The 12,923-nt window shown below is 46.4% G+C and overlaps 1 protein-coding gene across 9 annotated transcripts in view; it reads left to right on the plus strand.

Moving 5' to 3' along the window:
- Nucleotides 1-12,923, plus strand: part of WIPF1 (WAS/WASL interacting protein family member 1) — a 906,211-nt gene that overhangs the window by 675,048 nt on the left and 218,240 nt on the right. For all 9 annotated transcript variants that reach the window (XM_069616149.1, XM_069616153.1, XM_069616147.1 and 6 more), the window contains one exon: nucleotides 2,626-2,716. In XM_069616149.1, coding sequence (XP_069472250.1) covers nucleotides 2,663-2,716 — 54 coding nt within the window. In that variant the 5' untranslated portion in view covers nucleotides 2,626-2,662. The remainder of the gene's footprint in view (nucleotides 1-2,625; nucleotides 2,717-12,923) is intronic.

The raw sequence follows: 12,923 nt of genomic DNA on the forward strand, positions 1-12,923 counted from the left end.
CCAAAGTATTAAGGGCCAGTGGCAACTTGACTGGGCAGCTTGGAAACGTTAGGTGCACTTATTAAACAGGTAGTGGTCTTACCCGATAGTCTAAGTCACTGGTAGGCACTCGGGAGTGGACCTGTGGAAGCAGGACCTTCATGCTGGTGCTTTCGTTAATGGGCCAGGGGGACTGGCAGAGGCAGAATCGGCACGAAACAGGCACCCAACAGGCCTTAGAATGGCCTTCGAGCTGGCCGCCGGCGTAATCCGCCTGCCGGCGGATCCAGCTGATGAAATTGAGGCTCAGCCTCGGTTTCACGCCGCGCTGCGCCCGGCATGGGCGAGTCAGGCGCCGTGTGGGGACAGGGTCAGGCAGGCCCTGTCCGAGTTGCCCGCTCGGCGCGTGGATCCTCTGCTGGGCTGGGGGGGCTCCTGCCCTCGCCCCACGATGAAGAAGGGTGGAGTGGGGGGTTTGCAGGCACCCAACAGGCCTTAGAATGGCCTTCGAGCTGGCCGCCGGCGTAATCCGCCTGCCGGCGGATCCAGCTGATGAAATTGAGGCTCAGCCTCGGTTTCACGCCGCGCTGCGCCCGGCATGGGCGAGTCAGGCGCCGTGTGGGGACAGGGTCAGGCAGGCCCTGTCCGAGTTGCCCGCTCGGCGCGTGGATCCTCTGCTGGGCTGGGGGTGCTGGGGGGGGCTCCTGCCCTCGCCCCACGATGAAGAAGGGTGGAGTGGGGGGTTTGCAGGCACCCAACAGGCCTTAGAATGGCCTTCGAGCTGGCCGCCGAACAGAAATGTGTGTTTGGTTGTTTAGGCAAAGCCACTACAATGTGGCATGTTAAAACTTAATTTGCCACCCACTTCAGTCAAGCAATCATCTCTCTAGCGGCCCTTGCCACTCGGCAACAGAGCATTTTGGATGATTGTCTCTCCCTAAAAGGTAGGCTCTTGGCGGTCATCCCAGCTAAATCCTTTGACGGAGACTGGAATAAAGTGGACTCCATCGAGTCATACTTGAAGAACACTGCTATCCGTAAACGGCTCGCAGTGAGAGACTTGCAGTCCACCTAATGTGCCCACCAACAAGAACCACATTCAAAGGACATCACTATCTTACCTTTTCGATTCAACTGCCACTGATTGATTTTATTTCGGTTGTGTGGCAACAACATATACCACTGACATCTCCTGGATTGTGTTCACATCTAGACAATTTAGTCCACAGTAGCATTTTGGGGTTGGTGGCATTTCTTCATGCTTTGAAATCATTCACGGTTTCTGATCTTGTCTGACAGGACACTTGGGATGTTAGGGCAACATGGAGTCATCAAGTGCAGTACACCTCACTGAATGCCTAAATGTGGACCCAGCCAGGCAAAGCATCCAGTATAATATTTACATGAATGGACCACAAAAAGTAGACCCAATATTCTACACTAATGAAAGTGAACCTCTTTGAAATAAGGCACTACTACTTAAATTTTAGGTACTTGTACCACCCTCTATTAGATGCTTTCTTTGTTGGACTGTTAGTGTATATGGTTCTTCCTCTAACAGACTTATAGAAAGTTGAAAACCATCATTTGGAATCTGCCTGGCAGAATGATTTGGATGGATTTTTTTGGGTCCTGTACGAGTGTGATATTTTGCAAATTGGCCGAATTTGTCAAAACACCGGTCTGATAGCGCTCCTTAGAATGGCATGGTAAAAAAACAAACGCCATACTATGCCTTTTTACTGACACAGGCGAAGTGCTGCCAGTTAGACCTGTGCTGTAAAGTGCCGCCATCTTAGAGTAACGTGGGACAGGATCTTGTGCCTTCCCCACCCTCAGTGGTTGCACTTAAAGGCTTCTTTTCTGAAGCTCCAGCCTACAGCCATGTGCACCTATCAAACGATTACGTTGTAATGATACCCATTGCAAGACATAATTTATTAGGCCACAGTGCAGCAGGTAGTGCTTTCGGTTCTCTCACCGAGCAGTGCCGGTGAGTATGATCACCCTCCAATGCTCAGTTATTGCTATTTGGCTTTTCATTTTTAGGTTCATTTTCCTGAATATTCTTGCAGAGTGTAAGTACTAAAATTGTGGCTGGGGCCCTCCGAGTCATTCCCAAGAAGCAGTTGTTTTTCTCGGTCAGTCCGCACTGCAAAATAACACTGAAACTGCCTGCTCTATTGGTGACATTTCTGTATGGGATATCTATGCAGATAGCGATTTCAGGATATGCAATTGTTTACGTTCATGTACTGACGAGTGCTATTCTGTCAGATGTGTTGGTACACGAACAATAGTTTACAAATCAGAATATTGTCACAAAGTGTGTGGTCGCATCGGACGTTGCAAACTTGAGGAAGGTCTGCGATTAGCAACAATTCTTACCTTGACACCATAAGAGTGCATGCCGAGGGTCTCCTGGTGCGTTTTGGCGAGCGCGGAGCCTTTATGTTGGCACACTGGACGTCTTTGCGCATGCGCAACGACCCATGCGCGTGGCCCTGTTTTCATACTGCGTGGGTATGGAATCTTTGCATGTGTGAAGTCAAGGGTCTCTGCAGCCAGCTCCAAATATCCCGTGTTCATCTGTGGAATTAAACAAATATATGAACTCACACGTGTTTTTTTTCTTTCTCTTCACAGGTAGTGAAAGCAAAATAGAAGGACTCGTTTGAAGATCATGCCTGTTCCACCTCCCCCACCACCACCTCCTCCCCCACCCACATTTTCACAGGTACTGTATGGAGTAATATATTTTGCATGAAGAAAAGTTTAATAAAAAAAACCTCACTTTGTGATTGATTTGGAATTGTCCCATTTCTGATCGTCAGTTTTTAAGAATGTTGTCAACCTGTTTTCTTCTACAGGTGTTTACTTGATGACTTGTGTGGATTGTCTTTTAAATGCAACAGTTGCTCTTGACTCTTAATTGTGATGTGATCTAGAAAGAAGGGTATTTTAGAATACAGTTTTAGGGAGATTGTTATGTCTGCTATTTTTTCCCATCCAAGCACGTCTCTCTGGCCATCAGAGCCCCAGTGCCTGTTTGTGTTGTGGCATGACTTCCACTGTGAGCAAGCTTTACATTGCCCATGATGTATGCTGCTACGTGTTGTAGGTTTGTCTTATATGTATATCTCATTGTTTTGCTTAACTCTCTTCTGATGCCAGTTGTTTCTGCCCCTGCTCTCACTGATTCTCTAGGACTGGGGCATGTGCCTGTCCTGATTTCCTCTGATTCTTGGAGGATTCGAGAATCCACCCTCCACTCCTGCTGTGATCTCTCCAGTTTGTGCCTGCAAATGGCATTCCTACCCACCATCTGACATTGACACATTTTTTACATGTGTGACAGGCGGGTGCCAGGACAGTTGCAAATAAATGTGCCACAGAATTCTCTGCGGAAGCAGTGTTACGCTCATTTGCAGTAATCAATACCTTCGATAAGAGTGTCACAATTGTAAAAAATACATTGACAAACGAATTAAAATCTTTAAAAAAAATCTTTATTTTACTTTGCACAAGTACAACGCATAGACAAACATTACAGCACTGTGAGGTCTTGCAATTGATTAGTGCAGAAAGGTTTACTTTGTATAACAAACTTAAACCCCCCCGCCCCATCTTCCCACCTCCCTTCCCCCACCCCTGGCAGATGGAAAGGCAGAAAACTCTGTGGCACCTTCAAGGTACCGGATTTCCTGGGAGGGCCATCCTCTGGGGGTTACTGATCCCTTGCACCACCATCCGCTTGGGGCCAATTGCAACCTCCTTCAGTGGCGAGGTGTGTACTCCATACCTTCACCCATCTGTACTCTTGGTCGCCACTGCGGTCTGGTCATCCAAGGGTTGAGAAAGGGAGCCCACTACATTTCCCTAGCAGGGTGCCGTTAAAGCTTTTAAAAATGAATATTATGCAATTAACTTCACTATATAAAATACTCAAAAAGGTACTTTAGGTTAGTGTTTTAATAACACTTCGAATACATTGATAGCATTCGGAACATAAATTGTTTAACAATCAATTGCTCAGGAAATGTATGTATGCAACCTAGCGCAGGAGACACAAATTCATCAGGCAATACTTACAATTCTAATCTAAAGAGTTGCAGGCATATAACAAAACTTTGGAAAAATCTACTCAGTTTTAGGTGTTGCTGTATTTAAAATGCAGCCCCAAATATTGTCTGCCCAATATCAAATGTATATTGTTCTAGATATGGATCAAAGCTTCTGTGCCAGCACAGGATGAATTATCTTACATTTATTTCTGTATATTGAGGACTATGGCTATTATTGAAAAATTGAGCCTTCTAGGAATACTATTATTTTTACTTTCTTTTTTGCAAGAGTAATAAACAGTAAATCTGCAAAATAAAACTACAAGTTCTAGAGTCTTTTCTTAAAGGAACATGCCACAAACCCGATGTTATAACCTTGTGCTGGCGCAGAAGCTTCACTCGGAATCTAGAACAAATCACTTACAAATGTGACAAATGATAAAAATCAATTAGCATTATGCAAATATAAACACAAATCACGATTCCATTCACTTTTAGAGGTCTGCAATAACACATTCTGGCAAAATCTTCAACGCCTTTTGTGAATACCCTTCTTCAGGAGGTTTCGACCCCTTAACTTCTAGATTGATTTATAGAAACATATAAAGTATGAAATATACAGTTACTGAATAGCCTCATCGGATAATTTCTAACTTCGATATTAAATGCTTTTTAATGTACTACAAACCTGCGTTTTGGACATGCTAACCTATTTAAAAATATTAATGGTGCATTGTAGTATTCAGAGAATCAGGACAATCCTGAATGGTAAATCTTCTTAAGTACTTAGTTGAAAATGGGAGAAAGATGGTAATGTGCAAGGTAATGATCCCAACTATTAGTGTCTCAAAACTGATAGTCGTAGGAGTTAATATTCTACTCTAGAACCCTACAATATAAAGGCAGACTAGAGAAAATTCTTCCTCTCACTCTGGGGGGATGGACGGCCTGAAACTGGATAATTTTCAGCAAAAAGACTTCACGTGAGTATCGCTAAAAGAACAACACTGTCTCTCAATCGTTCCAATCTCAGCATATTTCCATGCACCTTTTCCATATAGAAACAAACCCAAAATGTACCTTAATGCAACCGCTAGTAAAGTGGTGTTCTTCTTCAAGTGGAATGAAACTGATTAAAGGTGCCTTTCTCTCTTATAAAGGATAGCCCAGTTTTCCTGGTGTGCCAGGATTCAGCTGCCGTGGCAGCCTTCAACCTTTTGTCAATATTGGGCCACTGGCTCTTGTGGCCCTCTTCAGACACGTTGACACCTGCAGAGTATGGTTATACACTCCTCTTCCTGTACTACAACTATCCTTTGACATCGGATCCATGCAGCTCAGAGGTACACAGTCAGACTCTCTAAAAAACCCTTGAAACACATGAGTCCGAACACAGTCCCTTCAGTCTCAGACACAAGTCGAATGGGCTAAATGTTCACCCTCTTAGGTATGAGTACCTGTTCACCAAAAATACTTTTGTCAAGAGTATTTGTCATTGGGGGCCGTCATTACTGTATGTCCATAGGTCCCAACTAGTAAAGCAGGTTACTGCTAGCAGGAAACAGTGAATCAGTAAGCAATGGGTGGCACCATCACTGCCTATTAAAGGTTTGAATTACTCTCACCTTTCTCAGGTAGAAGTGATTGGGTATCAGTAACACTTGTTCCACTCACGGGTCAGGCTCGCGCTCCCTCTTCTCTTTGCACAAACAGCAGCTCAGGTTTCAAGTCATGTGCCCCAGAGTGCACCCTGGATTCGGGTGCAGCCTCATGTGTGGTCCCAAGAGGCATGGTCAACTTACTACTCCCAGATCTAGTCTCTCCCACAGTGGTGGTCTGCTCAATGGGGTGGAAATATCAATGCCGGAGCCCTAGACTATCTTCCTGTGGGGCTCTCCACATGCAAATTATATTACATGTTCACTTAAAACACTACTCTAAGATGGCAGTACTCTACAATGCACGTTCAACTGACAGCACTTCCTCCTTCTCAGTAAAAGAGGTCAACACAACACGTGCAGAAATATTAGAATTCTTACATTAAACAAGTTACTCTGAGATGGCAGCACTTTCCAGTGCAAGTCCAACTGACAGAACGTTGTCTGTTTTAGTAAAGAAGCATATCATAGCATTGTTTTTCTTACCATGCCAATCTGAGGACCGCTATCAGACCAGTGTTTTGACTAGTTTTGACAAATTCTGCAAAATATCATATAATACTCTTACAAGAACACATGCACCTCATTATTATGTTACTGAGACTTTTATACAAACAACGAGCCTCTCCAAGTTGCTGACACTGAGTGCTACCGTTGCTGGCACTCTGTCTTTCATGCCAGTGAAGGAGGTTAGCATAAAATGTGTAACCAACGTTCCCGCTCTCGTTACAAAGCAAACCAGAGCGTCGGGTATCAGACCACTACGCCATACCTTGAACAGGGTAAGCTAGGCTATCCAAACTATTTTTTAGGAAACATTACCCAAAAATCGTGAAGATACTTCAATTGACTAGACTATACCATAGTGTATAGGCATCTATACCCAACTAGTTTTAGAAACCAACAAAATGACCATCCATTTTTAACTAATGGAATCCCCATTTATTTACACAGGCAATCGGGTGCTATTCATAAGGTAATACATTATATTTCAGTGTTAGCCCTATGTGCTAGCAGGACCATTAGAGGGGTACAATTGCCGTTTCATATTGACATTTACCGTTCTGTTTCCAGATAACAAAGTGGTTTTGTTATGATACTATTTTATCATACTATCCGTGCTATTTGTAGTCCTTGATTTCACATTAATGATGAACTAATAGCATTGAAAGTCCCATGCACTATTCTTGGTGAGCATAAAAACAATCAGTCTTTTTGATGATTCATTATATTTGAGAGAAGTGGATGTAGCCGTGTACTATACGAATTGCTTTCCTGCTTTATTTACATTGATTTAAAGAGCTTTGAGAAAGATCGCATTGGGCCATAATACGGCTGCTAGGGTGAAGCGTATGTCGGGGCATAGAAAGAGGTTTTGCTCATTGCAGAGGTCAATGCACAAAAGAATGTCTTCAAATGTATGACAAGGGGATTACTTTCATTGTTTAGTGGAATCTAAATTTAATTTATTCAGAACATGAGTTAATTGATTGGCTGTAAGGTTAACGGATATTAGAGACGTAATCGGCACAGGGGTTTGCTCAACGTTTTTGCATGCAGGGAAGTCCTCAGCACAATGTTTGTGGGTTCTGGACTTGTCGCCAACTAAATCGTTTTCCATACTGATGTACAGTGAAGTATGTCACACCCTGGTCCTCCAACACTAGTGCATGGCGCAAGCCACAGTCTGACCACGCTTTGCTGCATCTTGGGCTACAAAGCAATGGGGCAATCAAGTGGCGTCACTGTAACATACGATCACTACACCCTAAGCCTGATGGGGTCAAATTTCATCTCAACAGTGTCTTCACGATGCAGCCTCTTCCTTGTGAGTTTCTAGGAGCTACCGGTTTACTTCAAAAAGTGACAGGTTGCAGGGTCAATGCCCTCTTGAGTTGCACGACTGCATATCGCTTAATTATCACCACCACCCATTCAATATGAATGTTTTAGTGCCTGAGGAGTTCTTCGCAATTGCTACAGTGCCTCAACCTTCCCAGTTAGGGTGGGTGGAGGCAGATGGTGATACAGTAGTCATTACGAAACTCCAATATATACAACTATAAAACTTTGACACTTAAAGAACCCAGGCTGCATCTTCAGTTAGCTTTACTTTCTACATTCTTGTTCTACAGTTAAAACTAATCGGCTTGCTTCCTTTCAAGTCTTATTCTTCCCCCCCCCCCGCGCCCCCTGCTGAAATTGAACAACCCTCTTCCAGCAAAACACTTTTGGTGAGACCAGTACAAATACTTGAGACATGGCAAACATTTTTGTCCATCCAAAAAAATGCTTTGTGTGTCTGTGGGAATGAATGAATGAATGAAGGAGGTTGGTTGGCCTGGGATCTTTGAGTGAGGACAAGTGATGGCAGCGTTGATACTGTCAGGGGATGGTAAGGGCTTGCACAGCTGCATTCTGATTGCTGTGGGTGATCGACACCAGCCTAGCGTGAGGGATACACATTATGGGGTCACTTCACTCTTGACTACACTTCTTTCTTCTTCTTCCCTGCTCTTTCCTTTTCTCTTTGATTCATTTTGCCTGTTATCATTTTATTTGATGTGGGGTTAGCCGGAATCACTGAGCTAGAGGCTTCATGGGCAGCTGTCTCTCCTCTTTCCCTCTTACCTTGCCTTTTCCGACCAATCAGTTGTCATCTGACCTATTGGTGAGCCATATCCTCTCCATTGGCTCGTGTCTGAGCTAAGCCCCAACCGACATGCCCTCGGGAGGTTCCCCAGAATAATTAGACCTAACCTCTCTGAAGGTTGGCTTGGAAAGCATAGAGTGGGGTTCCCTCTACTCCTAGTAGAGAGGGTGCACTGGGTACTCCCAAAATCCTGCCTTCAAAGGTAGTCCATGTGTCTTACCTCCGAGTCATAAGGATTAGTTGATATCTTAGTTTCTTTTAGTCTCACTGCTTGAAAAACTGCCTTTTAATTAACATTTGGTCACCACATGTTTTTTCTCAAAACCTTGAGTTGCGCAGCATCTAGTCTGCTGGGCTGTTGCTGGGGAAAGTGGATCCAGTTAGGAACTGCAAAATGGAAGCCATGTGGAACATTGGAAAATGGGTTACTACATGTAAGGAAGGCATGGTGTCAAACAATAAGACAGAGACAAGTGATCACAGTTCAAGGGTGTTTATTGAACTTCAACTAGGTTTAAAAAACACCTATTTAATCCTAAATCTAAAGAGGGGAGCAAGCAGCGACCATCAAATAATAATAAGTCCTAGTGGTGTCTTGTCAAAATAAAATGGCCTATACTAATAAACCTATTACTAGTCCTTACTTCTAAATACAAATAGTGTCGGAAACAATGTAATGCAAAAGGAAAGTGTTCAAGAAATGATTTCCAGGATATTCAAGCCGTTGGCTTCCCTTCCCCATGTTTTCAGCACAGGACAAAGCTGCACACTCGAGATAAGCACACGCTGCCATCTCTAGCAAGAGGATGCAGTTCAAGACTTCAACATCAGGGCCTTCTGTGCCAAAGTCTTTGTAATTCAAAGTCTCTTATTTCAGAGGGCCTGATGCAACACGACAAAACATAAACGTTCCCTTCCTCTCAGGATTTTCAATTATACAACTTCTCGGGTGATTCACTGTTCACCCCAGGCCCCCCTCCGCCAGGCTCAGGCCCACTTAAACACAAAATCTTCAATTGCTCTCCCTTTGCCGGGCTCAGACCAGACTCATGTATTTTTCCAAACTTTCTCTATTTCATCAAAATGTAAGACTTTTGACTGTGTGCAGGATTTTTATTGACCCGTCGCAGGACCACTTAGATTCACATTTATTCGTTCACTTTCAAATTATCTTCCTCTGCCTGGCTCAGGTCAAACTCTACTTTCGTCACTCCTCAGCTGGATACCTTACAAAGACCTTTGAGCACCCACGCAGTGCCAGACCACTCAGTCAAAGGTATTGTAGGTTGCTTTAAAGTTCAATCACTCATCATCAGTTTACTTCACTTGCGTCTCTTATCACACGCGTTTTAACAATGTTCGTTCCAGCGCTTGCCATACAATGTTGCTGCTTGGAACCTTGGACTCAACACAGACCGGTCTTGTATTGGTCTCCCCAACTCACCGGCTTTGTTGCTTTCACTGAAGCTGCTTTGTTCTTGGCGCCAAGGACGGTACCACGGTGGCTGGTGATTCTCCCCACCTTGATTATTGACACAGGAGGCCCCGGGTATCTCTGACAAACAATTCAGGATTCTTCAGCCTGGTTTCCTGGTCTTATGCTTTCTCTTGAGGTTCCCTGTCGAAAAGGTCAACGGAATTTCCCTCCTTGTGATCCCCTTCAATTTTGCTGCCTTTCCTCTCTTGCTCTCTTCCTCTCTTGCTCAGCTGCCATCTCGAAACTGCTGTTTCCTTGTGTGCTTTGCCTTGCTCCGATCTCGTGCTCCGCCTTTTATCCATGTGGGGAAGTGTAATGGAAGTCAGGTGTGAGTGATTGTCGATAATTGCCTGACCTTGCCTGACCATAGTATTGGGACATGTCAGGTATTGGGACATGTCAGGTACACAGCTCGGGTGTTAGTCTGTTTTTCCTTAGAGCAGCCTGTCAGTGAGAAAGTGTTTGTGTTGTAAAAGGGGGTCAGGGGATTAGAGTTCCTAAATATCCTACAGGGTAGGATGGGGTAAAAGTGTTACAGGGAAGGGCATACGGGGTGGTCTCACCATACGGTGTCCAACTCCCCAAAGACCACTCACTGAGGTGATCCTCCCGCACTGGTCCACCCCCAGGAACAGGATCCAAAAAGCAATGACCGTGTCGTGACCACCTGGATGACAGATCCCCGCGGACTAGTGAGTGAGACACCTTCCAGTTTCTCAAACTATACCACTCTAAACTGACCCTGTTTTAAGTTCCAAACCTGCACAACACACATTTCGAGGGGATTGGGTCCTCCGACGTATTCCATATCTATGACTGTAATCAGCACAGCTGTGCTGCTTCGGAACATTTTTGGCGTCTGCGTCCTGCGTCAATGACGTCGATACGCTGTCCTCGAGGGCCTCCGTCGAGCCGACGTCACCGGATATTATAAGTAGGACGCATGACGCACGTAGCCTCAGTTCCGTTTTTTCCGTGAATGAGTTCTGTTCTTTCGGTTCTTCGAACCTGTTTGTTGTGAAGATTTCCATGATGTCTTCGTCTTCATACACCCCGCGGCCGTGTTTTAAGAAGTGTCGTGACTGTGGGTCCAAGATGTCGTTGACAGGTTCGCACAACGCCTGTCTCTGGTGCCTCGGGGAGGACCACGACATGGATGACTGTGTAGACTGCCAGTCGCTTACACAAAGGCCTTGCGGGAGCGTAAGAAGAAGCTTTCTGTAGGTAAGGTGGCCAAGCCCCGGAAGTCGAGATCCACTGGGCTTTCGACGGACGATTCGAGGGGCGGCTCTCCGCATCGTCAGCGTAAGTCTCCGTGCTAGAGATGCTACTCGCACGCCTTCGGGCTCGAGCGGTCGTCTCGATCACCAGGCACCTTCAAGGTCCCGGTCGGACAAGGATGGTCGCTCTAGACATGCCTGTTCCAGGTCCCGGCCCTCGAGAACGTCGGAGCCTGTGAGGTCTTCGAAGTAGACCTCGGCGCAGAGGTCGTCGAGGGACTCTCTCGAGGTTCTGCCTCCGAGGAAGCCGTCGATGCCATTGGCGCCCAGGCTGTCGAAGGACACACTCGGGACTCTGCCCTCGAAGACTGTGTCGAAGCCGTCGGCTCCACGCTCAACGTCGATGCCGATTCCATCGACGCCCTCAACGCCTCTCGAAGCTGCTTTGTCGGAGGTACCCCGTGGCACGGTGGAACCCCCTAGAAAGGCTCTGGCCAAGGCTAAAAATGTCTTTGTCCCTTTTTCTGTGCCCTCATTCCAGCCTCTGAATTATATTTTTGAATTGGATGAGGGGTCTGAGGAAGGTATGGTTCCTGAGGAGGTACCTGATGATATTTTGTCTGGTCATAGCCAGATTGAAGACCTGCGTCAGTCGTTGCACGACGCCAGTGGTCTGGACACCTCACCGGAGGTGGAGTTCTGTAGGCCTGAGCCTGGCACTCATGCCGAGTCCTCGTACCTTATGCCGAGGGTCACGGAATACTTGGGGTGGTCAGCGCCACCAGTGGATTTTCTGCAGGATGACCTGACGGATATCCTCGACCAAGGTCCGCTAACTGACCCGGTACTGCCCTTCCATATGGCCTTGCAGAGAAGGGTGGCAAAACAAAAGAGTTGATAGCTGGAAGGTTTAGAATAAATCTTGACCTCTGGCATTGCTCTGGGCAACCCTCCAGACCATCGTTCTTCGCCTGCCAAGCCATTACAAAAGGGGAAAAACCATATGCAAATCAGGCTTGGTCCCACCCCCAAAGGGGTAGTCCAGCCCGAACTGCTAGGTCACATCCCTTTTGCACGAGACCACAAGCATCCCCAGACATGTTTCAGCCTTGTTGGGCGTCATCAGTGAGGAGTAGCTTGGGTCTCTAGGCCCAGCAGGCAAGGGACCCACGTCTGGGCATACCCTTCCCACTCGGGGTGACAATAGCAAAACAAAAGAGAAGGGTGCCAGCAGCTTGGACTGCTCCGGAGAGTCTCCCGGCAGTGAGCAAGTCATTGCCGCCAAAATACCGCCCAGTCAGTAGCGACCCCTGCTACTTGACCATGCACCCCACTCCGGAGAGTTTGGTGGTGCAGGCGGCTACGGCCCCAGCAAAGCAGGCGTCGTACCCTACCATCCCTCCTGATAGGGACGACAAGCGTTTTGATGGCTGGGCGAAGAAAGTGTTTTCTTCAGGGGGTATGGCTTTACAGGCAGCCAACTCCGTGTGTGCCTTGTCACGTTTCACACACACTCTGTGGAACTGTATTTCGTTAGCGGCTGAACATATTCCCGAAGGGGAGGAACGGGATGGTTTTCTTGCTATTGTGCAGGATGGCAAGGATGCCATGTGTGAGTCCATTCAGTCGAGTTTGGACATGGCAGATTGTGTCAGCCGGTCCATGGCGACGAGCACCGTAATACGCAGGTTTGCGTGGTTGCGGAAGTCGGGGTTTGCTCCGGCTGTGCAAGCCTGGCTCCTCAACATGCCCTTTGATGGTGAACATCTTTTTGGCAGCAAGGCTGACGAGAGCCTTGAGAGGTTGCAGACCTCCAAAGCTGCAGCGAAGTAGTTGAGCGCTGCAGTTCGCCAACCTCCGCCTTTTCGTCCT

Source organism: Ambystoma mexicanum, chromosome 9 (genome assembly GCF_040938575.1).
Source record: "Ambystoma mexicanum isolate Mex_15411 chromosome 9, UKY_AmexF1_1, whole genome shotgun sequence".
NCBI lineage: Eukaryota > Metazoa > Chordata > Amphibia > Caudata > Ambystomatidae > Ambystoma > Ambystoma mexicanum.